Here is a 27,344-nt window from a genome sequence, read left to right on the forward strand (position 1 = left end):
TTTTATAGGTACATCCCAATAAGAAGATGACATATACCAAATTTCATATTCATACAATTTGTATAAAAATAAATAAAAATAAAATATTCTGAAACGTCAGATTTAAGATCAAACGGTAAATGACTCACTTGATCAAATTGAACAGTTGAATGGTAGAAGAAGCACAGATCTTCTACGTTGTAAGGGAAGTATAGAAACTTTTCCCATCCACTAAATGGGCCTAAAGAATATCACGAGCACATGTTCTATTTTAAAAAAAAACATTTTCTACCACTATAGGCTCTCTCTCTCTCTCTCAATAGGTTTTTTCTTTTTCCTTCTATTTTTAGCAAAAAAGAGAGTTCAAATGTGGGAACTGAACATGAAAGAACAGTTCATGCAAGAGAGATAGTGAGCTGTATGTAGTGTAGGTATTGCATTTGAGATGTAATGTTGCTACTGTCAACTGCTAGACACTCAAGCTCGCCAGATTCCTCGGGAGTCTCTCTCTCTTGTACGAATGCATGCATGCTAATATATTTCAAAAAATAAGTGGCAAGTTCCACCAAAAGTCATAGACATAACACCCATCAAAAAAAAAGATAATGGCCAAAATGAACATTTCACAAGAAGATTATCTCCCTAATTTCACGGAATCTTAATTCTCGATGGAATCTACAGCTCTTCCTCAAGCCTTGGAGCCTTCTAACGATGTTGTTGCATATATATATATATATATATATATATATATATATATATATATATATATATATATATATATATATAACATCACGATCAAGGGCTCATCGGCCTTGCCACAGAACAACTTTATGTATTCCCCTATAACTTACTAGCTCTGCTGTTGTTTACTAAAAGCTGGATACAACTGGACAAATTTCACTCCTAAATTTTACATGGATACTGCATAGCTCATCGATTGTTGTTTAGGTCTTTGAGGCCAATATAAAAGCCGTGGTTTGATCCCACCATTTACCAACCCTTCCCCTAAAGAACAACCCTAAAACTTTACATAATTTGTAGTGCATAAAACGAAACAATTTCGCTTTTTTTTTTTTTTTTTTTCTCTATACATCATGTTGTGGGCCTGTGGAACCCTGCAACTCGACCACCAGGCCCAAAGGCCACTCTGCAAAACAATTCTTTTCTTAGAACACGAGAAATTCCCATTGAATTATGGGGCGAACCTAGGACTCGAGAGTCAGCAAAATCAACAGACCGAAATCAGGCATACCTCCTTCCAAAGAACTTTTAACTGATGACCTGGAGATCTTAGACACATGTTTCATCTTCTCTGTCTGAAACTCATGTCAGGCACAAAACCTATCACGATTAAGCATAACTTGCAAAAAGAACTGAAGATTATACATGTGTGTGAGTGTGGACATGAATCCTTTATAGGTGGTTTGCCTCTTAATCATCAAATATAAATGGACAATCAAGATGGCTTCAGTAACAATGTCATCCTTAATTGTCTTAAGTTTATTTTTATTTCACGAATCATTTTGACATGAAATTATGGTGTGCCCGCTTCTTATAAGGCATGCCTAATAAAAATTTAAAAAAAAAAAAAGACCAAATAACCCTATAAGTTCCAAGGGTACTGTGGTCATTTTATCAGAAATACTTTTTCCTTATTTTTGTTAGGTGTGACCTTGTAAGAAGTAAGGAAGCCCCAAATTTCATGTAATAAAAAATTAAATATCAAATACAACATATGCTTTGAGCCTCCCAACCAAGATTAAACACTCAAAGGAAAACTTGTGACATTATGACACAAGCTATACTAGCCATCAATGTAGATCAGACGGCTACAAATAGCAGTCACATATGTTTTATCGGTGTGGCACCATATGTATATATTTCCCAACACAAATAGTCTAAGCTTTCAAACTCCTAATATCCTTTTCTCACTTATTTACATTGTAATTGACTCAAAGAAGGAAAGAAAGAAACGAGGGTTTTGGAAGCATGCATAAAAAATTTCGATTGCACATCTACAACAGCTACAAGAAGATGTTTTTTGAAGGCCCAATAATGATATGCAGCAGAATTCATGAGCACCGAATTCCCAATTAAATAAGAAAATTAAGTACTTCCACTCTTCTAATTTAGTTTTTAAAAGACATGTTGATCGAAAGAGGGACAAACTTCAAGCGCTCGGCCTCCAACAAATAAGATATCATTCTTAATCTCTCTTCTGATAATATTTCTCGTTCTTGTTTTATTTGTTATTCTTGTTCCTATTTCATATAGTGGTTACGAGGGGAGTAAACAAATAATTTCCATTCAAAACTCTGACTTCAATGGGAGTTTTTTGTCACCATATTGAATGCCATGCAATGCATCACTGATTGTATTACTCAAAGGAATACTCATTTGCAAAGAACGATGTTTCACTTCGTCACAGTATTACTCTTCTGTGAGATCAAAAGCACACCTAACACATGAAAATTTTATTTGTTTGTTGTTTGTGTAATTATGTTCTATATAAGTTACAATTTATAGAGCAGAATGGCGGACCATGATTCATATAGCCAACCCAAATTAGTTGGATAAAAGCTTTAAAGATGATGATAAGTAACAATTTATAGATGTTCTATATAAATAACAAAACTTCCTCTTTCAAAATAATTATTTACAAACACAGTAAATAGCATCCCACAAAACACTACCGATCCTCAACAACGAAGCGCTCACACAATGTCGTCAGATTAGCTTTGCAGCCTTCTTTGGTGTGGTAAAATGAAGCAATTTGGTGTTTAGGCCGATTCGAGGGAAGACTTCAGACTTCTTAAACAAAATTTAACATAAATAAAACATATATTTATATAAAAAATATATTTAATAAGGAAAATTATATAATCCCCCCCAAAGCTAAGTTCCTCCATGGTTATCCCCCTGTTGCAAAAGTCATCTCACTAGATTCCCTACTACTGTTTTCCTCTTCCACTGCCTTCTACTACTTTTCCCTTTATCAACTCCCAATGAACACGCCCAAAGGGCCACCAGCTTTCCCAAGCAAGAAAGGGGATATCTGCTGTTTACTGCTCATGGAAACAGTTTATATCAACTAACTATAAACCACTTTATATCCCTGGTTCAAAGACTGCTCGATTCCTCTCCCACAATAAACATCTCTCTGTTCTCTTCTTCCTCTCTCTTGAGGCCATGAAGTCGCTAAAGGGTAAAAAACTGTCCATGGAGTTGCGGTAAATAAAAAATCTAAGGTTTCAATTTGTTGCAGGAAATTTCTTTGGAAAACTGAGGCTTAGAAGAGTAAAAGTTATGTAGTCCATCGGCACCTGAATAAGCATCAGTAGGCATCCATCCATTGGTGATGCAGGATATAGTTGGAAGAGATGGAGTTGGGGATTTACAGAGTGGGGATTTACAGCCTGGGCAGCATGAGCAAACATGCTATCGATGATCGGAAGATGGATTGAAGAGAATCGAAGATGGGAGAGCTATATGGTCATCAATGGGCGCTTGAGAATATTTAAGGAGATTTTAGAATAGTTCAATCGAACAAATTGAACAAAAGTACAATAAAACAGTCTGAATAAAAGTGACAGTATAAGAAAAAACAGCGAAAAAACTGCTTTAGGGATGAAAATCATCGAAAGAAAAAGCTACAAATTGGAAGGAGACCACAATAATGAAACATAATGAAAGCACTCCTATTATTACCACTCACAAGGTGAAAAAGGTGTTTACAAACTGGTAATTATGTTGAAGACAGAGGCAGGGTCCATATCGTAGCAAGTGATTAAACGAGATAAGCACATTATATTTCAGAAGCACTCCTATTATTACCACTCATAAGGTGAAAAAGGTGTTTACAAACTTGTAATTATGTTCAAGACAGAGGCAGGGCCCATGTCGTAAAACTTGATTAAACGAGATAATCACATTATATTTCAAAGTTTTTTGGCACAATCAATGACGACCCTTAACATTAATAATCAATTAAACACTGTCAACATATAACAGCCGACTTTTGTGAATGGTGTAATTTCTGAAACTTAAAAAAAATCCTAATTAATTTAAACAAAAAAATCAATGATCTCTAACAATATTGATACTCACAAGTTCTGGCTTCCACGTGCTTTGAATTTTAACAAAGGTTTAAGTTGACATATCTCAAATTTGGTCTGAAGTGAAGTCTTAAAAAAAAATTTCCCAGGTTCAACATAGTGTCTTCACAAAACATGTGCAATAATGGAAATCAACTTATATACCAAAGCATTTTGGTAAGTTTTAAGAGGTGCACAAGGACCACCCATCCAATGGCTCCTCTTGCGTAATCACACTTTCAAAGTGTGGACAGGATCCAACGAAACTGTGCTAGAATGAATGCACCCAAGCACCTCTCCTATCAATTCTCTTTTTTTTCCTTTTTTGTTTAATCAATTCAAATACCAGGCAATGTCCCCAGAGACTTATTCAAGATAATAAGTTTTAGAAACAAAATAGTACTGCTATTTTGTTTCCTCAAAAAAAAATAGTACTGCTATTTATATTGAATTTATTTGCCTGATCAATGCATCTCATACAAAATCCAATACGCATTCGCAGTCTCGTAACGCTTACAAAATCACAAAATATGCACTGCCTTAGACGAAAAAAACTCATTTCAAGTAGGCAGAACTTGCTTGAAAATCTAAGATCACTATGTGAGTGAGGTTTATAAATCAAATATTCAGGATATAACCGAGTATTTTTATTATATAAAGTTCTAGTTGAATTTAACAATTACAAGGTGTTGCCAATATGGTAGAACAGAGTATATATGTTTTATGTGACAAGCAGGCTATGATTCCCACAAAAGACATTTTAATATTTTTAGAAATCTTCTCTAAAAAGTTTGAAAGTCTCCCCAGGTTCTCCTGATTACACTAATCAACTCAGTGATTTGACTCGTTTTTTTGGCCACGACCAAGTCATCCACCGAGTTCAACTTTTTCGACACTGCTCCACTAAAAGGTTTGTAATGTTGACTACTTTAGATTAGACAAACCTAGGCAATGGTATACCACATACTCCTTATTGGATTTTGAATTAAAAAAGTTAATTTACAACTAAAACATGTTTTTTACTTTTTTATCAAGTGAATGTTTAATTTCAGCAACAGCTAATGTCTGACATGAAAATCCTATCATTCTTGGTTGCCTCTCCCTTCCTCTGTCAGAGTTTACACGAGGGAAAGACTTAGTGAAGAAAATGGTCTCCTCCCACGGAATGTAAAATGTATTCCAGAAGCATATTCCACATAATACGAGCCACTTTATTACCTGTAAATCTTATGATTCCTATAGCCTAAAGTAGAAACACACAGTTTTTGCCCCAAGTTTACATAGCAACTGTAGCATCTCCCCATCCAAACTTCTAATAATTTCCCAAGCATAATAAGCACAGTTAAATCATGATATGTGTAAGACACAAAGAAGAGAATACCAATTGAAGCATGGCACTATTCAGGGTGGAAAAAAAAGGGTGGGCAGATAGAGGGATGCAAAGCAGGAATACCTCTTTCTGAAGAGCCTTCAACATAGGCACAATGATCACCTCATTTTCTTCTTAGCTACAGGTTTCTTCTTCCTCTTATATCCCATCCCGCTCTCCTGCCAATCAAGAAATACATCAGGTCTAACCATAAATTGTAACAGAACTACAATAAATAAATAAATAAATAAATAAAAACCTATGCTTCATTAGATTGAGGTGACATACTGTGGAAAACCCAATATTCTAATTTAATTCTGGCGATGGTTGAAGAATTAGAAAAATGATGACTTATCAGGCTTTAAAAAACATGCAAGCAAAGTTCAGTGAAATACAAACTCCACGAAGAGAAGTTTTCAAAAGATCAATATCAAGAAGTGCTAATCAAGCCTAGAAGCAATGCGCCCTGAAAAGGCCCATCTAACAGTGGGTTTTTCTCAGGAGAATATATTTAGATATTATGGGTAAGGCAGAAAGTAAATAGAAGAAACTTTAAGAAGAGTTCCCTAGCCAGTGCGAGCTCTATAAATTTTTTGTTCCGAGAACTGTTAATATTTGTATGTGAATTTTGGATCAAAGATTCACTCTCAATCAATGTTATCAAATTCGCTTCGCTTCGGCCGAAGGGGCCAAAGCCTTCGGTTTTTAGGCATAAATCGGGGTGAAGCAAAGCCTGGTACTGCCGCTTCGGTCAGACTCAGACCGCTTCGGGCTGCTTCGGTCAGATTCGGGTTTGCTTTGGGTATGCTTCAAGTCTGCTCCAGGTCTGCTTCGGCCAGCAAAGAAATGGCTATATAAAAGAAATTTTTTTATTTTTTATGTTTTTATTTTAAATTTTTTCCATTGTTGGTACATATTTTAATATTTTATATATAAATATCTAATTTATTCATATTAAATTAAAAACAAAGACCGAGGTTTTCCCCCAAATCGGCCCAAACACCGAATTGCTTCATTTTTCTCACCAAACCTAAGAAGACCCCGCAGAGAATCTGACAACATTGCTCTCAATACAAATCCGAACCCCAATATGATACTTTAAATTAAAGTTTAAAGAAGAAAGTAATATCCTCCAAAATAACCTATATGCATTTCAATGTTCCAAAAAATGTCGTGCGGCACCTAAGGCGGCCGGGGGGGTCCTAGCCACCCAGTGCTTAGGCAGCCGCTCAGTTTCTGGGCAATCCAGGTGGAAGAACAAGGGTGCAAGGTGTCCAAAAAAACTGCTCTAGGTCCAAATTATGTGTAAAATATGCCACAATAAGCATTTTATTACATTTTTTATGTTCAATCAATCCAAACTCTAAAGACAAGCCAAAGTATATGAGATTTGGACAATTCCCTAATAGAGTCCTTCACCCCTTGCCAAAAAAGCTTAGATAAGATAATATCTCATGCTTTCTAATCCCTAGCCCACTTGCATTTCACTCCAATCATCAGAAGTGCCACGATGGACATCGCCTGCAAGGGTAAGCTTGACAAGTGGCTCGCAACATAAAATGAAATGACGACCCATGGCAACGTGTGACTCCGTGTTGCATGATGGATCCAGTGTAATCCGATTCAGCGGTACCGGTGCCTAACACACTCCCTCTCCCCATCCACCTAAGAGCCCATTCACTCTAAGGGCGCCAAGAGATGTTTGGATGAAGAGCACCTAGTTTCTCGTAGAATGACTCCATCATAGAATTCACAACCCCACCCATCAGGGCCGACCTCGGGTCTGATGGCCTGAACATCTGCCTCAACTGACTCTCCTCGTATAAATGCTATCTAGACACAAGAACCAAGTAGCAAATCTCGTGACCCCCCGACCCTCACTGTCTCCTTCTTCTTTGTAAACCTGCGCATCATGCTAAGGGGGAAGGTGTGGCTATAGATGAAGGTTGCAACTGACTTACCCTTCCTAATTATGCCTGCAATCGCCCTCATACCGCTAAAACCTAAAGCATGAGGTCTATGCAATGCTCTACGCATAGTGTCCAAAAGATATGAGGTAGCTCATGCGCAACATATTAGAGGCAGCAACATTAGGAGGAGCATTATCTGTGACAACCTAAATAAGATGCTACACCCCAAACTCCTTGATAACTTTATATGGACATGGCAGCATTGCTATCATCAGAGGCATCAATAGATCTCAAAAAAGCAGTCCCTAAACGAGAATATACTAACAAATTCAATTGGCTCCTCTTCCTGTTACTAAAAGTGTCTATCATAATAAACACCCCATACCAAACCCATACATCCTTATGTGAGTCCACAATCTTCCTCATGATTTCCACCTCTTTTTTGAAAGAGGCTCGGAAAGCTCATATGAGGATGGGGGCTTCAACCCAAGCCCAAATTGACCAATTGCCTCTACCAAGCTGTAGAAACTGCTTAGGCGAGCGGCATTGAAAGGAATACCCACCTCATAAAACCATTGAGCAATATACTGATCTCTTTATTCCCTCCTTTGATTATATTCTCAATTGTTGATTGTTTCTTAGTTTTCTCAACTGCAAGCATAGGGTCAAGCCGGAGGAAAAAAGTATCAGCAAGCCCCCTAACTCGAGATCTCGTAATCCCCCCAAATCCAATATAACTCCCTTTTCTTTCCTAGACTGGGAGTCTGGGACAAAGCAACCCGCTCTACCTCATCATCCCCCTCATCATGCCTCTTGTTCTTGTTTTTTCTTTTTTTCTTTAATCTCCTCCCTAATCGCATTAGAAACTTTTTTACAAGGGGCAACATCCTCCCTGATACCGGTAAGATGTTTCTTGAACCAATTTACACCCCCATTGGTATCTCTTTCACAATAATTATCTCTTATACAATTCTTATCCTTTGCATTCGGGTCATACTCATATTTCCGGATCACCACTTCTAATAGAACCCAAAGAAGACATTTCGAAATAACAGAAGCAATCTCAAATACAAAGTCTTGCAACTAACGTGTAATGCTTGATATTCAATCTTCAACCTTTGAGATGTTTCCCAATCTCAAACGCTTCCTAAAAAACCTAATCAGCTTCGAAAATCTATAAAATCAAATCCAAACCAAAAGTATGATCAATTTCAAAACTTTGAATTAACCGATCAATCTAACAAGAAAGCAAAAATGTGTGTTTTTCTTGTTTTTTTAACACCCTAATATTTAAATAAATAAATAACAAGTTTCAGGCACAAAAATCAAGACCCCCCTATATAGGAGGAACAATACTAAAATGCCCCTCCACGAGGGGCATTTTCACCCCTAGGCAGGCAAAGTCCCTAAGCACCCGCCCAAGACTAGGCAGTGGGTACTTGCCAAGGTGGTCACCCAGGGATCCAATGCCCAAGAGGGCCGCCTAGGCTTGGGCAATACACCTGGCCCCCATGGCCTCCTAGGCGCTAGGTGGGCCATTTTTTTGGAACAGTGCTACATTTTATTAAAGTATTAACCCTCGCAAATCATATAAATGAAGGGTTTCCAAAGAAGGTTAGGAAAATCTGGGTTTGGAAAATCTGGGTATATCACAGTTTTGTGTATGCTAGGGAGCACCATGGGTAATATTTCTCATCTCAATGAACTCTTCGTTTATCATAATTATTTGCTCAAATTCAAATTCTTTTCATCCTTAATTATGTATAATTGCATACACTTAGTTCACATGCATTCTAATGCTTCAGGTTAGATCGAAAGCATTCACCAATTATATACCTTTTCTTTTCTTTTTCTTCAAAATATTCAATACGTTTACCCAAGAACAATCTCTCAAGAGTCCATCATGTATTGAGGGCAAGATGGGAAAACCAAAAAGAATTCAAAAGAATAAAAAAGAATGAAGGGATACTAGGCTGTATGGTAGGCTGTAGAGAGAGCCAAATGATAAATGTCGTTGAGTTTGTGAATGCGTCGAGTTTTTCACGAAGCCAGTTGTTAGAAAACCAAGACCAATAGAATAACAGTCATAAAATTAGGGACATCATTTTTTTTTTTCCTATCAGGCAGAATTTTTCTCTATTTCTTCCTCAAATGCGCAGAAAAGGGTAAGGAAAGGATCATCATCACTCATCATCACCAGAGACTTATCCAAATTTCAGCTTACTCATGGCTGATATATATATATATATATATATATATATATATATAGGTTCAAAAAAATGTCGGTGGTCCCTAGGCACCTAGGGGGCTTCAGGGCGCCCAGCACCTAGACAGCCGCCAAAATCTCAGGTGCCCAGATGTTTGACATATACACATACATGCATATATGTGCTATCTAAACACACGCATATGCCCCTATATGTGTTAGATTTGTATATATTCATACAATATTCTAACTAACTTTTTTATACAAATATATGTGCTTGAATGTTGACACATTCAGATCACTGATAATTGCTTCTTTGAATAACTAAAATAACAAGGGGAAAAAAAGGTACATAGTGTATTAGTAATTTAGTGTCCATGCACCATATTCTGTAGTCCATACTTCATACAGTCAGACTCATAGACTCCAAGTCTCCAATGAGAACAAATGACCAATACAAAATGATGTTGTACAAAAGATGCCATACAAATCAAAGGAAAGAGATCTTTAACTATTCAATGTTTTGGATGTTTTATCCTCAACTTTTCAGTTGTCTAACAAGCTTAGAATTACCCCAAAAGTCTTGTAAGAACCTCATTTGGACCCTAGAATTGATTGTAATAAGATATGGTACGGTTTTGAATGGCTAGTACAAATTGCTCAAAATTTTCTTGGTTCCAAAAAATCACAAAATCCAGCAATTTTGGGTGTTTCTAGTTGAGTTTTCTTTACTTTGAGGTAGAATATCCCCTTTCACAGCTCAAAATAGCATAAAAAGGCCCCCCAAAAAAATACTGCCATTTTTATATCAGTTCGTGGGCACCCACCAGCCCGACCGGGCAGGCGCCCAGGAACTTCTGCTCAGGAAGGCTCGCCCAAGCCTAGGTGAGGCGGCCTATGGCCGCCTAGGTGCTGGGCGGGCCTTTTTTTAAACAATAATATATATAGGGATAATCTAAACTTCACAACCCTTCAAATTACAAAGGTTTAAGATAGAGAGAGTTGTGAAGGGTCAATTTATTAATTTTGTAGTCTATTTTTTAAAAAAAGTTACTTTTGTAGGGCAATTTTGTAAATATTACAAGACAAAGAGTACTTTTGTCATCTCCATAGGGGTAAAGATGAAATTTTAACTAAAAGACAAGGGCACTCTACAAATAAAGTTCTAAGACACTAACTTCCAAAATGCCATTGTACTTTTGTAAAAATTTCAAATTTACCTTTGCTTGACGGTAAAGTTACCTATTTAAATAATTTTTTAATAAAAAAGTAATGATTGTTTTGATAAATACACCCATCACAACCCCTTCTAACTTGAACCTTTGTATTTTGAGGGGTTGTTAACTCTAGACAAACCCATATATATATATATATATATATATATATATATATATATATATATATATATCCAAAGGAACTTAAGTGTCCCTCTATGGTTATCTAATGACAGGCCTCGCATATGGAGGTCCTCTTCTCAAAGATCAGAAAAACTAGCTTCTTTTTCTTGACGTTTCAGCCTATTCAGATTCTTTTCTTTTGTTTTTTTTTCATCTCATAGAGCAGACGGGGTTTGTAATATTCTAGTGTTTAATAAATGCTGCATTTACTTATGGAATTATCAACCACATCGACATGTAAACACGATAACAAAACCTAGAATTCCTACAAATTAAACAATGACAAGTTCCTCAAAAACTTACTTTCCTGTAATGCCTATAAGCAGTTTGGCCTGTCAGTTCTTGTCCATTTTTCGTGACATAAACCTGAATGAGAAAGTCACATTAACACATAAGGGAAGGAATGGGAAACAAATTCTACAAAAGAAGAAATCATGCAGGATGGACATGAGCTGCCGTGTTATGGATGCATTCCACATCAACATCACGAAACCACATTATGGATCCCTGCAGAAGAGAAAACTTAAGGGCAATAATGCTGGAACTTGACCAAAACAATGCAAATTATTTGATATTTGTACTAGCGCTGGAGCAATACATTTTTTTTTGGATAAATAATGAAAAGCAATAATTGATATTGCTCCAGCAATATAAATAATTGTATATTACCTTTCTACCATCTTCACCGGTATACCAATGGCCAGAAGAAACCCCATCTGCAGAAACTCGCCTTTTTCCAGCATCCTTCGGGGGATTAACTTCGCTTTTCGGATTTACCCAACCATCCGAAGTTTGAGGTGCCCTTTTAGCTTTTCCCTTGCTTTGAGTTTTTCGTTTCTTCTTAGAGCTGCCCTCATTTCCCTCATTCAAAGTACTACGCGGCTGATTTTGACCACCTCTTTGGCCAAATTGACTCCTGAGACATAAAATAACCAATCCAAAGAATGACCCTCTAGAAAAATGAAAGAATTTCCTTGCCAACATAAAGGAAGATGGAAAAAATTCACCAAATAGATGATATTTTGATGGTTTACATGTAATCAATGAGAACTTCATCAGAGCGGCAGTTTCCCCCAAAGTTGGCAGCACCAAGAGGACAAAAGTAGGGTAAACGCCTCCGCACTAAGTCCCTTATCCTTTGATCATCATGATAAAAGTATCCATAAGCAGGAGGCAGTGGATCTCCTACGTTATCATGCCGATGGACGATTTTATGGGCAGCATTTTCCTGAATATGATCGAAGCCATCAATCAAACAAGAGTCTGAAACAAACAACTTGGAAGTGCTGGAATTTGAATCTTCCCTTTGACATTGAACAGGATTTCTAGCATTGACAGTGCTGAAGTATTCCTTGCAAAACTCGTCCAAAGCCGGAGTTTTCAACTTCACACTTTCTTTTGCACTAAAATCTTTCCATAAAGACTGTGATTGAGGTATCTTCAAGTTCTTTCCACCCTTCTGTTCGTGAATCTCAAGCACAGAGTGGGAAACCTTCACCTGAGCTGAAGCAACCTTTTTAACAGATGTAGGAACATCCTTACTTGAAGAAGGATCATCTGAATCTGAATCCAATAACTGGAATTTTCTTATAGGACTGATGGTAATTCTTGGAAATGCCTTCTTATTACTGTTTCCATCAAAACTTGAAAGCAAAGAGGCATCAGAGGCCACTGACGGTTTCTCAGATCTTCTGTCATTTGTTAATTGTGAGGTAAGAACACCACGTCCATGGAGTGAAAGTCTTGAACTGCTACATGCAAAATGATTTTGCGTTGATGGATAGTCATCTGCTATAGAAGAAATCATGTGGTACATAGTCAAGCATAGACAAGGATATCATAGATTATTTTGAATCTTATTAAAGGAACCAATCCCCTGAGACAGGTATTAATGCTCCAATGAAAGACAGTGATAAACGAATGCTGCGAGTGTGTAGATCTCGCAATGAATGGTTCATCATTCAAAAATGCCACTAGTGACTTCCAAAGCTAGATGCATGAGCTCAATCACATGGATAGATAGACAACTTCTATACTTGCCAAAAAAACAACCAGTTACTAAGGCATGTGAGAGCAGGCAATTTTGAAATGAAATAAAAATAATCAGAGAAGTAAAATGGGTACTGCCCATTCAGGAAAACAAAGAAAACAAATGGGAATAAAAAAACCAATCGAACTTATAAACAAATAGAATATACTACATTCATCTTTCTACAAGGAATTCATAGAAAGATCGTATTAGCTCTTCTTAAGGAATATTAGCATGTTAGAATATCACATATCTGTGGATTCTCATAAGAGTATGAGGGCAGTCAGCCAGTACGACTCATAAATTATAAAGTAACCTCCCAGCCTCTTTTGCTCTTTGACCACCAAATGACAGGTTGCTCTGGAGACATCTTTGCATGAGGATTATCAGAATATCAGATGTACAAAAAAGAAGAGTAAGCCCAGAGGTAAGCGACCTTTCTAAATCATTAAAGAGTGATGAGAGAGAGACAACTTTTAAAGAATTCCCATCAATTACGAGTATGCAAGTTTCAAGAAGGACAAAAGTTTTAGTAAAGGCAGAGTCAAAGAAAATCCGAGAGCTTTCAAACAAAACATGACCAACTCTTTGGAGAATTTCTAAGAGCAAGTACGTCTAACTTAATGTATAGTCTGACATGGGCCATCATCCAAGAAGGAAGATTGAATATGGCACTCAACACACCCAATCTATTGAGATCTACCCATTGCCTGATTAGCACTAAGGGAAGATGATCTAAGGTGCCTAAGGATCCATGCACCCAAGAATAGGCATAGCTGTATGCACTCTCTAGGCGCTCATGACCTCAAGGATTCCCAAAGACAACTGCATCATTGTACTACACGCTCTTCCAACTTCCAATCATCCCAATAGATCAGCCAACGCACTTGTTTACCCGTCCATGTGTCTTTAGCACTAGTCCACATAGCATCTCTACCACAATAGCAGTTAAACATTTTGTTATATGAACTAGGCACATTTGCAATGGAAACTTTCTGTCAATGATGTTGTGAACCACTTATCCACCAAGAGACGATATTGCGTATAATTTCCAAACACATTAACCAATACCATTCTAAGTTTCTCCATGCTCAATGTGGCTTTGTAAGAGTCAGAAAGGCTTTCTAGGTAATTCGAAAGCCTGAAGTTTGTATATAAAAGGTTTTATCTTTGATGGTGAAAATTAGCATAGGAAGATCTTTGCCCATCCCAGATCAATTTACCCTACCCAACGAGAGACTCAAAGGCATGTGCTCCTTGGATCAATAATCAATAACAATTAAACATCACAATATACAACAATATTTGAAGGATGAAGGGCAATAAAAAGGTAAAGCATAACATCCATTGTGTTATACTTGTATGAGACCACAGGGTAAAATATAAAGCACAGGGCATCCTAGGATAGTCCCAAGCAGCGTTGGATAACAAGGAATCGGGTCAAAACATCGAAACTCACAAGGGTGCCAAGCTCAAGTGAGGTCCGTTTGACACACCTCGCTGAGTCTATCGAAGTCTAGGCCGAGTCCAAACAAAGAAAACAATATATTAAATATTGGGAAACAGCCAAACTCAGCCGGTTCCCATATGTTTGGTTCCACAATTGGCATGGGTGCCAAGCCCAAGTGACTTGCGTGAGTCCGAGTGGACTTGCCCAAGTTTGCAAACAATGGTACCAGGGTTAAAGAATTTTCCAACATCCCTCATTCTAAAAATTCACAACACCACAGTCCCATATTCTAGGATGTGAAGTTTGAATCCAAAATTTCTCTAACAAAATAAAATACAAGATTTTGATATACCCCAAATGTCAATATAAGATCAACAAAGTCGACAAGGGTAAGAGCTAAGAAAATAATAGGGCGATGTATTTAGAATCATAAGGGAAGATATTAGATAATAATTGGGTGCTCCAGCAAAAAAAATAAAGCATAAAAAAATAAAAATATATGGGTGATTCACCCTATACAATGAGAATGAAATAGGAAGAATCATCCAGAAACATGAGGTAAGAGATGATAATCATCTCATGGACACTCCTCTTGAGTCTAGACCAATGTTGGAAAACTCGACCAAGGACTCTTCCAAGTCCTTTGCTCTTGGCACCTATGCCGAGTCAGAAACCAAACATATGGGAACTGGCCGAGTTTGGCTGGCTCCCAATATTTTATATATATTTTTGAACCAGGCCAAGTCCTAGGTGGACAAAGTGGAGATCTACTTCTAAAGCTTTATGTGAGAATCACATACCAATGAAATTGAAAATGAAGTTCTATAGGATGGTTGTAAGACCAGCCTACTCTATGGGACGGAATGTTGGCCACGAAAAAACATATTTATAGAATGAGCGTAGTTGAGATGATGATGTTGAGATAGATGAGTGGCAATACAAGGAACGATAGGATTCAGAATGATTGAATCAATACATTGTAAGGAACTTAGGGGTAGCTCCAATAGGCGACAAAATGAGAGAAAGGAAACTTAGGTTGTATGATAATGTGCAGGGTCGACCTAGAACAACACCTGTTGGGAGGGTGATTTAATCCAAGTGGAAGGCTCTAAAAGGGCAAGGGAAAGGCCCCAAATGACATGGATGGAAGAAGTGAGAAAATATATGGTGACTTATAGTCTGACTAAGAGTATGGCCGTTGATAGAGTAGAATTACAAAACATGATTCATATACTTGATCCCAAATAGTTGGGATAAGTCTCGAATGATGATGATGATGACTAGGCCGTCGTCTCAAAATGGACTTGGCAAATTTTGTCAGACGTGACTTGACCTCGGCCGCCTAGCAAGTTCCAACCAGAGTCCTTGCTATCCAAAACTAGGCTAGACAATGAGGAAGACTAGGAGCAATAATAATCCAACAACGGAATGGTGCATTACAAAAGTGAGGTAACCCAAAAATGGGAAGTAGGGTACAATAATAGAGACACTGGAAAAATCGAGTGAAAAACTATTGTTACCACATTTGGAGACCAGAAGGTTTCCATTCAGCTAGATTACCTCGAACATATTTCAAAAGAATAAGAAAATAAAAATTAGAAAGCAATTCAAACTTTTATGAAAATTCAACCTTCAGGTTTGAAGCCAAAACATATTAGTGAGTATTTTTTGTTTCAAAATTATTCATTATTTTACCGCTAGGGCCATAGAATAGGGTCAAAATCTTCAGTTTCTTAACTCATTAACAAACATATTCCAAGTATCACGTCTAAGATCAGTTGAAACCAGTTAAATTGCAGAATTAAGCAACATTGTGGAATATCCTAAAATCGAAAGAATTGTATATGTCCTCATTTTCAACTGTTTGCTCTTCTCAATTCCCATTGATACGAAATTTTCTTTAATTGCTATCAGATCCTCTTGAGCTATTCAAATCATCCAAAAATCTCACATTGATATGATCACATTTCGAACATCAGTCAATAACATAACATTCAAACAATCAATCATCCATCCATAAAAGGACCACAAGAAATTAAACGAAAAGAAGCAAATACAGATGATCAATTATCCCCTACCGTTAGGGTAATCCTCTTCTGAAGAGATATCCTCGATATCATCCTCATTGTCACGGGACAGTTTGCACTTGACCTTAGAAGCACTCTGAGAAGGACCTCGTCTCAGTCTGTTCAGAACATGGACCGCAGGTTCAGGTTCCGAGCTCTGCAACTCTTTCACCAAATCCAGCGATGAATTGGGGCGTTTTGGATAAAAAACCTCAGCTTCATTGCTCCGAAACTGTTTTGGGGAATCAGGTGATGAAATGATGAGTTCAGGTTCAAATTCTTTGGCTTCATAGGTGAGGGAGCTTGCAATTAGGGTTTGAGGTGTAGCTTCTGGGTCCCGTCTTGCTGAGGATGGAAGATCACCAGCGTCCAATTCAATGCCTAGTGAAAACGAAGGGGCTTCGAAATCCGCCACGGATTCGCATAGTGAAAAGGAAGGGGCTTCGATATCCGCCATGGATTTGCAGAAAGAGAGAGAGCTTGCTTAGATACAAGAATTAGAGAAGGGGGGAAATAAATATTTCAAAATTGGGGATGGAGGGAAGGATATTTTCGATAGTGAGTGAGAGAGGGAAGATCCTCCAGCTGCGGAGGAAAGGGAAAGGAGATAGTCCGCATCGTTTGGGAAAGAAACTGCTTGGATATCGGCCGATAAATGGCTCAAAGTAATTGGAAATGTTTAGACATCCGATTGTCTTAAGATTTATAGTTACAAACAACTTCGTACTAAATATAAACAGCCTCGTTGTATACTACTCCAACTGTATGCAATGACACCCATGTGTTTTGGGTAATATCAAGAGAAGTTTACACTAATGTGTTCTGGCCTTTATTCTTGAAAAAATAAATAATGTATATAGTGTGAACCCGCACCTCAAAACCTTGTCGCAAAAGGCTGTTTTGGTGCTGAAAACCTCACTAATTGATCGTTTTACCCTCTCGACCTGTATGTGTGGGAAAAAGAGAGAGAGAGAGAGAGAGAGTTTCAAGCGGTCTAGGAAAAATCCAACCAGAGTGTTTAACTTTGAACCTTCAAGGTTCACAATTGACGTTTGAAACCTTCTATTGGCAGTGAATTCTTTTGGTTTTTGTTCCAATCAACAACTTGATATTTGAGATATCTTTGTAAATTTTCTTCCAAACATCAACTTCAGATTTTGAAGGATTGGATTTTATGTTTGAAATAACTTTGAACCTTCATGTCTAATATAAGATTATGAGTAAAACAAAATTATTCTTCAAAGTTTCAAGGTCCAGGAGCAACTTGACCCCAAAAAAAAAAAAGAGATTAGAAAAATAGCATGTAAGGATAATATCAAACTTTTTCGGGGGATTTTCATAAGAATGTTTTTTGACAAAGATTACTATAATTTTATTGATCAACAAGTTAGAGGAACATCTACTGGAAAAATCTAGTTACAATGAACAAAAAACCAGGTAAGAGAAGCCCAGAAGACGTAGCACTCAAGCACTAAGTACCAATAAAAAAATCAGGGGAAGCCCCTGCATGACCAATTCTTCAACCTCTTCATTAAGCTCTCTACAAACATGCTCAAAGGAAACTTTTAACCTCCCACAAATGTCATGCATCTTAGAGAAAATATTAATTTATGTACGGATAAAAAAAGAAATGGCCAATTTTAGGTAAAAATTATGTGGAAGGTAGGTCAGTCTGAGTATTTTTTCAAATTTACCCTTTGGTCCGAGAAATCGAAAATGCAGCATTGCTTGATGTCAACTGCGTACCATTAAAGGAAAAATCAAGCGATCACCGACCAGTTAGATTGGACCCGGTTTCGGCCTATGTTAGTGACCAGCCGAGTATTTTTAAAAAATACATAAAATCTCAAAAAATAAGGAATTTTGTTTTTAATGTATTTTTCAATGTTTTCATCATTATGGCAAAGTTTGGAAATTGTTTTGGCCATTAATATTATTTTACATTTTTCTATTATTTTAAAAAAAATTAAAATACCCCTAGGCACAAAGCGATTATTTAAAATCTATTTTTTCATTAATTTTCAATTTCATTTGGATGTGAATTATTTATTCATCTTTAAGTATATTTTTTATATTTTATTAATTTTTTTCTATTTTTTTAACACTATTTTTACTATCCAAGACTTGTCCGGTTAGAATGGTTGAATCGACTAGTTTACCGATTAAGCCGGTTGAACCGCTTCTAAGCCCATATCCCATTAACCATTCCGGTTCGATTTTTCCAATAACCATTTAAAGCCAAGCCTGATTCCTACAAACCCAATTTTTTGCTGAGAGCTTCTAGAGGCTTCTATATCAGATAGATATAAAAATGTTGTTGCTTTGATATAGAAACCGGTCTAGGTTGCTTTATGAATGAAATCTCATGGCTTAACTTGTTCAAGTATGAAATACCACCTAGTACCCAGTTCAAAGGAGATACCAAAAACACATAAAAAGACCCAAATTTCTTAAGATTTCCCATCTTCCATCATACTGTAGCTCGACCCTAGGCATCCTGAAACCCTTCCTTCTTCAAACCCTAATTTGGCTTAGTATCCTTGAAAAGCCTACATCTGGCTCTTACCCTAATTTTGTTTGCTTCTTGAGTCATTCAAACCGTAAATTTACATTTAAATATTAAAATTCTTCATGATTCAATTAATTTCAAGCTTCTTTTCTTGAGTACCTAGCTTGTGGGCCCATCTTAATAAGTTTTTCATCTTTTCTTTTTGATTTTATCAAATTTGCTATCTTTCATGTTTTTTAGTTGATTTTAACCATATTAGATCTGTTTTTGTTGGAAAAATACAAATGTATAAGTTTCTTTTAAGTTTTCAGGCGAAATCTTGCTGCGGCAGCTGTCAATCAATAGTAGAGAGTCATAAAGATCAATTCCATGCAAATCATTGTTTGACTGGACCTAGATTTTTTAACAATTTCAACATTATGGTTTTCTTTAGTTTCCAAACAAATTTGACAAAGGGGGATCTCATAATCCACACAAATTTGACAAGGGAGATCTCACAGGCCTTCTTTAGATGAACAATAATTTCATGCGGGGTGGACCGCATTTGTACAATATGTGGTCTTGGGCTATAAAGCATCCATCTTAAAGATGGATGCAAATACGTGGCTCGTCTAAAAACAATTGTAACTAACTGTTCAAATGTTTTTTAATATCATCAAAATTTATTTATTTATTTTTATTTATGATCTCCATGTTAAAGATTATATATTCTCTAAAAACTAGGATAAAATTATATTTAAAAAATATATTTATTGTCAAGCCTGCATTTGTACATGTGATGGCTTGGCTGCATGCTAACCGCGTCCTCTTTAGATTTGTGAATAAAGTATAAGTAGTTCACCGCACTACCGTGGGCTAGTTAAGTAAGATATCACCTAAAAAGACCAAATAATTGGGATAAAATTTGGATGATGATTGTTTCTTACAATTTTAAACATGCATACTGAACAAATTTCAAAGCCTAGAACATGATTCGTGACTCTAGAGAGAGCATTTGAGTTGCCAAGCCAATTTTGGGATTTTTTATTCAAATGAAAAAGAATTTTAGCTTTTATTCCAGGCTGTTTCTTTTATGTTTCAAGCTGCGTTGGTAGATAATCAATTGGGGCATAAGAGTAGTCCTTATTTTTAAAAAAAAAAAAGAACCAGAAGGGAAAAAAAAGAAAAGATATAAATCATGAACGTAGTTCTTGGGTATCAGCTACTGGAGCAATCTTGAGTAATGCGATAAGGATTTGGATACTTTTCTTGTTGCATGCTCTGGTTTTTTATGTTTTATTTTTTTTATTCTTTTGAAATATTGCCAGCTATAAATCAAATTTTTTGATAAACTATCTTTTATGTACTTTTTCATATTTTATAAATTTTTTATGATTTCTATTGCCTATTTTTGACGTTGCTGACTTTAAATTATTTTTAACAATTTTTTATATTTTTTTAGTTTATAAGCATATTCTTAGATTCTTTTAAGTTACCCTGCTCTGACCAGGCCGAGTACTTCAGCCTCGAGCCAGGGCCGAGTATGAGGACCGAGTTGAGTTTATGAACATTGGTGGTCAAAGTTACGTACTGCTCAAAAAGTATGGGATACTTCGAACTTTGCTAAATATTTCTATTGTACCCCAAGATGTCCTCCTTTGTATATAACACATGGAAAGAAACCTTGAAATTTTAACAGTGTAACTCCCACTCAGAGGGCAGCACAACAGAGCACCAAGCAAAATGGATGGTTTTAATGCACATCCAAGTGTGGAGCATGGAAGAAAGGTGTATAGAGCTGCCACCAAAGGGAACTGGAGAATCATAGACAGGTCCTTCAACAACGAACCCCGATTACCAAAATTCCCCTATTTCACCATCAGGAGACACAATTCTCCACCTGATTGCGCAATGCCGTCAAGCGAAACTCTTGTAAAGATCCTAGATGTGGCAACAGAAGACGCCTTGAGTGCCACGAGTGATGAGGGGAACACTATACTCCACGAAGCAGCAATAGCAGGGAATATAGAGATGGTAAGAAGAAGCAAAACTTGGTCACAGTTCGAAACCATTGTGGCGAGACACCTTTCTTGCTGCTATCTTCGGTCGCAAGGATGTGTTTGCACATCTAGCAGTGGAACCGGAGATGATGGGCCGGAGGAGTGAAGGTTGTCTAAGAAGGAATGATGGTGCCACCATCGTTCATGCTGCCATGGTTGGAGAATTCTATGATATGTGAATAGAAAGTGATGTGCTCATTGAACTTTTACTCTTTAACATTCACACAAAACTACACACATAATATATATGGTTGATGCATTATGTATGTTTAAGAAGAAGAATTTGATTGAAGAAATTGGAAAAAGATAAAGAGGATGGCTTCTAAGTGTTTTCTGCTGAACAATTGAAAATGCCATTTTAGATAGTTCGGTGGGGAAGGGTCCTCTACCCTAAACAACCGAAACACACACATCCAATTTATTACCAAAATGCCCTCACGTTTTCTTCCTTTGGATAAACAACTTTTAGTTTAGAAAAGTTATGGCATTAGTTGGGCCTGAATGGTGCATTTTGAAAACAATGAAATCACACGGCAGTTCAATATAAACTACAAACATATTATTAAAAAGGAAAGGTCTCTATATTTTTCCTATTGTGTAGTTGATATATACCCCCAAATCTAGCCGTCCAATTTAGATCAAGCGAGCCATTGACCGTTTGAACTACGTTTGATCTAGATCCAATGCTTTACAGTATTTTATTTTGAATCGGTTTTCTACAAATTATATGAATATGAAATTCCACAGGTCCCATCATCTCAATGGGGCGTACCTAAAACAAATATAAAAAAATATTTTCGATAAAATAAAATAATCAAAATACCCCGTAAACTTCAAAAGCATTTTAGACATTTTATTTTATTGGAATTTTTTTTATATTTTTTTATCGGTGAAAGTTTAAGACAAGAGTGGACGCCCAACTAATGCAGTGTAGAGGCGTGACCTTGTAATTGGGGTCATCTCATAAGTACATTCAGAATGGACGGTTGGATAGGGGGAAGTATATAAGCTTTATCCAGTAGGAGAAGTATATAAGCTTGCCCTTATTAAAATGAGATTGTCTACCAATATACCATTTATCTTTATCACAAGGAGGTCACAACTATTTTTACTCAATAGATGTTCAATTGGATGGTTTGGAGTGAATCATTAAGTCCAAGAATTTTTTTTTTGAAACTTTGTATCTATTCAATAACATTCTTACAACCACTTATTTTAAAATTTAAAGAAAAAAATGATTAAGACCTCCTTATACAACAAGTAAATAGTCTCTTTAACAATCCCTATTAAAAATTATTATTTCTTTATTGCAGATTTGGGAATGGAGATACTAAAGCGGTATTCAAGTCTTGCGTTTGCACCTGACGAGAAGGGGCATCGCCTTTGCACATAGTGGCAACCTCACAAAAGGCATTCAAAAGTGGGACCATCTATTATCCCACGAATATTGGGGTTTCCACCTCAATTATCATGGAGACTATTGGAAAAGTCATCTATACAAGTATGTGGTTATATTAATGTTTGAAAACATGTTAATTCTAATTGGAATCAGTTGATCTGGATTGAGATAGGTGGATGGGCCATAATCGCTTATTTCCCACTATTTTTTAATTTTTAATTATTTTTTAAGTTATTTTCTTAGCTGATCCAAATTGGAATTGCCAATCGTTAGAGGGTGACCGAGATGGCCAGCCTATCAGGGACTTTAAAATAATGGCTTATATAATGCATAATTAAGAATGATATATATACATATGTGGGCGCTACGAAAGCACAAGTACATATACATCTAAGTTGTATTTGTATTTTAATTTTATCTCTTTTCCTGCCTATTGAATTAAGCTCAAATTTGGTATTTACATATTCTCACCATTATAAACATGAAAAAATGTTCAAAAAACAATTAAAATAAATAATATCACTAAAGGAACCTGAATAGTTTCGGGGCAGTTTGGTAGTTTTATTTCTTTTATTATTTTTTTTGAATATTTCTTATAGGAGTAAAATGATAGAAAGTATGAACATACAAAAAAAAAAATATTAAAATATATTTTGTATTAAAAAATAAAACTTGATTGTAAAATGTGAAATACGTGAAATCATTTTTCACTATCAAAATAAAACAGCATTTATATGTAAATTTCCCTTGTATTTTTTGAATGAAATCTCATTCACCATTTACTCTGCACATCATAAAAATATACCCACCTAAAGGCACCATAAATATTCAAGGCCAAATAGTGGCTTGCCCCCAAGGTCAAATGTAATGTAATGGATGTGTAAAGGCACCATGGCTGCGTATGGCTCAGTAAAAAGAACCCATGCATGCATCGCACAAACGTCTGGCATTGTTGTGCATATATGAAAATGTGTATTATTATGAAATCTCAAAGTACTTTTATTTTTGTTTGAATGAGTGTAGTATTGTCTTTGTTGGGATATGAAAGAAGGCCAATGGCAAAGGAGACAGTCGAGGAGCTTACGAAAGAAAGACTAATGTGATCTTGTTGGGGACTTTTTTTTTTTTTTTCATCCTTTTTTTTATTTTTTCTTTTTTTTTTTGGCAAAGATCACTTACAAAGTAGTCTTATTACAATAATTATTGCTTCAAAGAAAATAAAAATAAGAAATTCAAGATCTTAAAAAAACTTTGACGTCATTAAACCAATTTTTTTAAAACAAAAAAAATATCCACAATTCTTATGCTTGAGAATATAAAACCAATATAATTAAATATAGCAAGAAACAAAGAAAAAAGAGTGCCAAATATTATCTCAACCGGGCATATTACACCCCACACTGAGTCACCAACATCCGATGGGACGGGATCAATGGTTTAGCTTCAATCTCGAACATAGAAAGCAAATTTCGGCAAAACTGAATATTCACCCTTAAATCTCTACAAACTCTAACCCCCAAAAATTTCTTGGCTTATATTTAATTTCTTAACCCTTAGTATTTTTAAAGCATGAGAGAGAAAGTGGAAGATCTAGGGTTGGGGCGTGCCCCTCTAGAGGCTTAGGAGAGAGAACCCTTAAATCTCTACAAACTCTAACCCCCAAAATTTTCTTGGCTTACATTTAATTTCTTAACCTGTAGTATTTTTAAAACATGAGAGAGAAAGTGGGAGATCTAGGGTTGGGGCGTGCCCCTCTAGAGCCTTAGGAGAGAGAGGGTTAAAGAGAGAAAGTTGGACAGACAGACCTAGAGAAGAGAGAGTGGGGCGTGCCCCTATGGGAGAGAGGCGAGAGAGAGGAGAGAGAGTTGTGGGAGAGAGAAAAGTGTTGATAATAGGGAGAGGGTGCACCCCTATTTATAAAAAAAATTAGGTTTAGGGTTTCTTAGGGTTCCTCATAGTTTGTCTCTTTCTTGATATTGAATACGGATTGTTGATCAAGGTGATTTGTAGAGTTAGAGATTTGAGTCATCCATTCTATAGATGGGCATTAACATTATGGAAGGTGCTTGGATCATTATCTCCCTTTCCTTAAACCATTTTCTCATCAATATATTTAAATAAATTGAATCTTATTTAAATATTATTTATTCCATAAAATAACATATTTTTTCTCATACTATTCGAAGATATGTCAAGTCAAGATATGCTTTCAATATTTAGGATAAGATGTGGTCAATCTTTTCCATATCCAATATTAGATCACATGCCACAAGATACATTTCCTAAATTTGAATAACTTGACAACAAGGCAAACAACTAAGAGGTGGGGTGTGCCACACATGGGTGGCACGTGTGGGTCCCACCCACATGGTACATGGTGGGCCTATGTGCACTATGGGCCCCCATGATATTTAACAAATTAATTTCTAAAATATTATTTGAATTTTATACTTTTGTAAAATCAATAACTTTATTTTTATAAGTCCAAAAATTATAAATAAAATATCAAAAGACTCATAAAAATTCAAATAATAATTCTAAAGAAATTTCTATCATAAAAAAAATATAATTAAATTAATATGATGGGAAATAGATCCATATGGTTTAGGAATTGAATTAACAATCATGGAACATTCCACCATCAATTGTGGACAATAGACCACACTTAATTTATCAGACCGACGCAGTGTTTTTCATGACCCACAGTCCAAAGAGGGGCTCATTAGCGGGTCACCAAAGTCTGGCCGATGAGCCAAGGGGTCGCAATCCCAGTCTGTGGATTTCAGGTCATCTCCTAGAGACGAGTCAAAGTCAACAAGACCTTATGCGACCACAGATCTATGACGCATATGGATATCTCTCGCACATGCATACGTTTTACCCTAATGGATATCTAGCTTTTCCGAATGATCCATCGATATACATGCTGTGTGATGGATCATGGATAAGGTTTTAGCCCTGTCTCTGTAGGCCCACCATCACACACAAGGGTCACACAGTCCCTCGACTCATTCATCCATGCATAAGCTTCGACCTCATCAAGGTATATCCCAAAACCCTTCTCGGTTTGTTCTCTACGGCCAGATACTTTGGGTTTTCCAACCGATTGGCCCAGATCATCAAGCACAATTTGGTATCAGCAAACATTGTTTGCTTAGTATGGTTCACGAGGGACCACACTCCCACTGAGTTCATGTTCCACTAGATTATTTCATTTTACAAGCACTCGTAAGGCCACATAAACCCAACAGCTTCCCCATCCACCCCCGAACAGGATGATAGTTCCCGAAACACCATTCTTTGCCCCTTTGCGAAGATGCACAAATGGCTTGAAATCAGGTTTGTACTTCGTTGTTATATAAACTCATTTTTTTTTACTGTTAACGGCAAAAACAACAACAATCATCATTGTCATCACTATTGTTGCTGTTGTTGTTGGCATTGTGTTGTTATCGTTGTTATTATTGTTTTTTTTTTTCTTCTAAATTCAGTTTTTTCTAAATTTTTAAGCATGTTTCAAACTTTTTTAAGTTGTTTGAGGACTCATTTTACTTTCACTACATTTTTCTCTTTTTTCACATTTATCCCTTTTTTTTCTTTAATTTTTAGGGCCTTTAGGCCATGTGTAGGGCTCAGTAACTTGCCCCTTGGCCAACACGAAGCCTGGCACACTGCATATAATTGTGAAATGTAATCGCCATTTGGGATCCTTTCCAATATATTATCACAATTGGAGTTGCCTTTTTTACAGGAATCGGACTTATATATCAAGGTGACTGATCTCTCTGTTCAAATGTCTTATTCATAAGAAAAGATAAAATGGACATCTCTTACCTTCAATACTCCCATTAAAGTCGATCTCTGTGAAGTTCAAGTTCCCTGCAAAATTGTAAATGAGTTATATTGGAAACTATTAATCCTGCAGAATGCCCATTGATTGGACAAGTTTATCGGACCAAGCAAAAGCATGAGTAGACAGGAAAACTTGCAAAGCAATTGGTGCAAAGTGACTCGAAGCACAGCTATGAATATGAGGGAAAAAATCCATATAAGAAGCATAATTCGACTAATGTTCTTGTTGATGGCGAATCAAAGGAGAATGGGGTAGAAAGTCCCCTGATTTTGGCTACAAAGAAGGATATAGTTGAGTTAGTGAGACAAATCCTTAAAGTTTTCCCGGAGGCCATAGAGTTCTTGGATAAAGATGGAAAGAGTATATTGCACTTGGCTGCAGAGTACAGAGCAGAGAAGGTATTCAAAATGTTGAGATCGATGGGAGCACCAGCATCAATTATGGTGTTGGGCATTGACAATCAAGGGAACTCTGTTTTGCATCTTGCACCTAAGCTTCAATGTTATCGACCTCCACATATACGTTGGAGCTCGAAACATATGCAATGGGATTGTGGCTCAAGGTAAAACCTGAGTTATTCAGACATTTATGGACGTGGAAGGCAAAAAAACAAAAGGCTTCAAGCTCAGAAATTTTACTCCATTGCTTCTTTTTGAACTACTTTAAAATTTCATACAAATTTCCGAAGGGGTTGCTTTTCCTTTGGATGGGAGAAACACCTGTACTTAAATTATCACAAAGCATTCTTATATTTTTAAATTGAAGGCATAGTTGGCTTCCACCATAATTTTTCCATTTTAATTTAAGGGATTAACATTCTCTTGAGATTAATATAATGTTTTAAATGATGGATCTCAGTTTGTTTTTTTTTTCCTTATGAAGGTTGAAATATCTTTTTTGTGCCTCATTTGAGCATGTAAATCATAATGAGAAAAAACAAACAACTTTGCAGTGGATCCAAGTTATATTTGACGCATTTTCTAACTTCATTACTATCGTCATCCAAGTCTTATCCCAATTAGTTCGGGTCGCTATGTGAATCAT

General features: G+C 36.4%; 1 protein-coding gene across 6 annotated transcripts; it reads right to left on the minus strand.

The window, feature by feature from the left end:
* Positions 1–791: 791 nt before the first annotated feature.
* Positions 792–17,035, minus strand: LOC18448064 (Rho GTPase-activating protein). 6 transcript variants are annotated; one of them, XM_088858068.1, is made up of 7 exons: positions 16,513–17,035; positions 11,990–12,743; positions 11,625–11,871; positions 11,259–11,321; positions 5,527–5,621; positions 1,232–1,295; positions 792–1,126 (listed from the first exon to the last, which is right to left on the minus strand). In XM_088858068.1, exons 1-5 carry the CDS (start codon positions 16,955–16,957, stop codon positions 5,562–5,564), a joined length of 1,569 nt encoding a protein of 522 aa, XP_088714194.1. In that variant the 5' UTR covers positions 16,958–17,035; the 3' UTR covers positions 792–1,126; positions 1,232–1,295; positions 5,527–5,561. The 6 variants fall into 6 exon arrangements, with proteins under 6 accessions (XP_088714194.1, XP_088714195.1, XP_088714196.1 ...); XM_088858069.1 differs by having other exon boundaries at positions 1,232–1,320; XM_088858070.1 differs by having other exon boundaries at positions 11,259–11,462.
* Positions 17,036–27,344: the final 10,309 nt, after the last annotated feature.

This window comes from Amborella trichopoda, chromosome 2 (genome assembly GCF_054954075.1).
Source record: "Amborella trichopoda isolate Santa Cruz 75 chromosome 2, AtrichopodaSantaCruz75HAP2 v2.0, whole genome shotgun sequence".
In the NCBI taxonomy this organism is placed as follows: domain Eukaryota; kingdom Viridiplantae; phylum Streptophyta; class Magnoliopsida; order Amborellales; family Amborellaceae; genus Amborella; species Amborella trichopoda.

What these genes read in the sequence shown, in the direction of transcription:
- LOC18448064 (XM_088858066.1), bottom strand. Translation starts at nt 16,957, where the DNA reads ATGGCGGATATCGAAGCCCCTTCCTTTTCACTATGCGAATCCGTGGCG. An exon ending in AGAAGAGGATTACCCTAACG is followed by an intron (nt 12,747 to 16,512) that starts GTAGGGGATAAT and finishes TTTCTTCTATAG; the next exon opens with CAGATGACTATCCATCAACG. An exon ending in CCGGTGAAGATGGTAGAAAG is followed by an intron (nt 11,322 to 11,624) that starts GTAATATACAAT and finishes TTTCTCATTCAG; the next exon opens with GTTTATGTCACGAAAAATGG.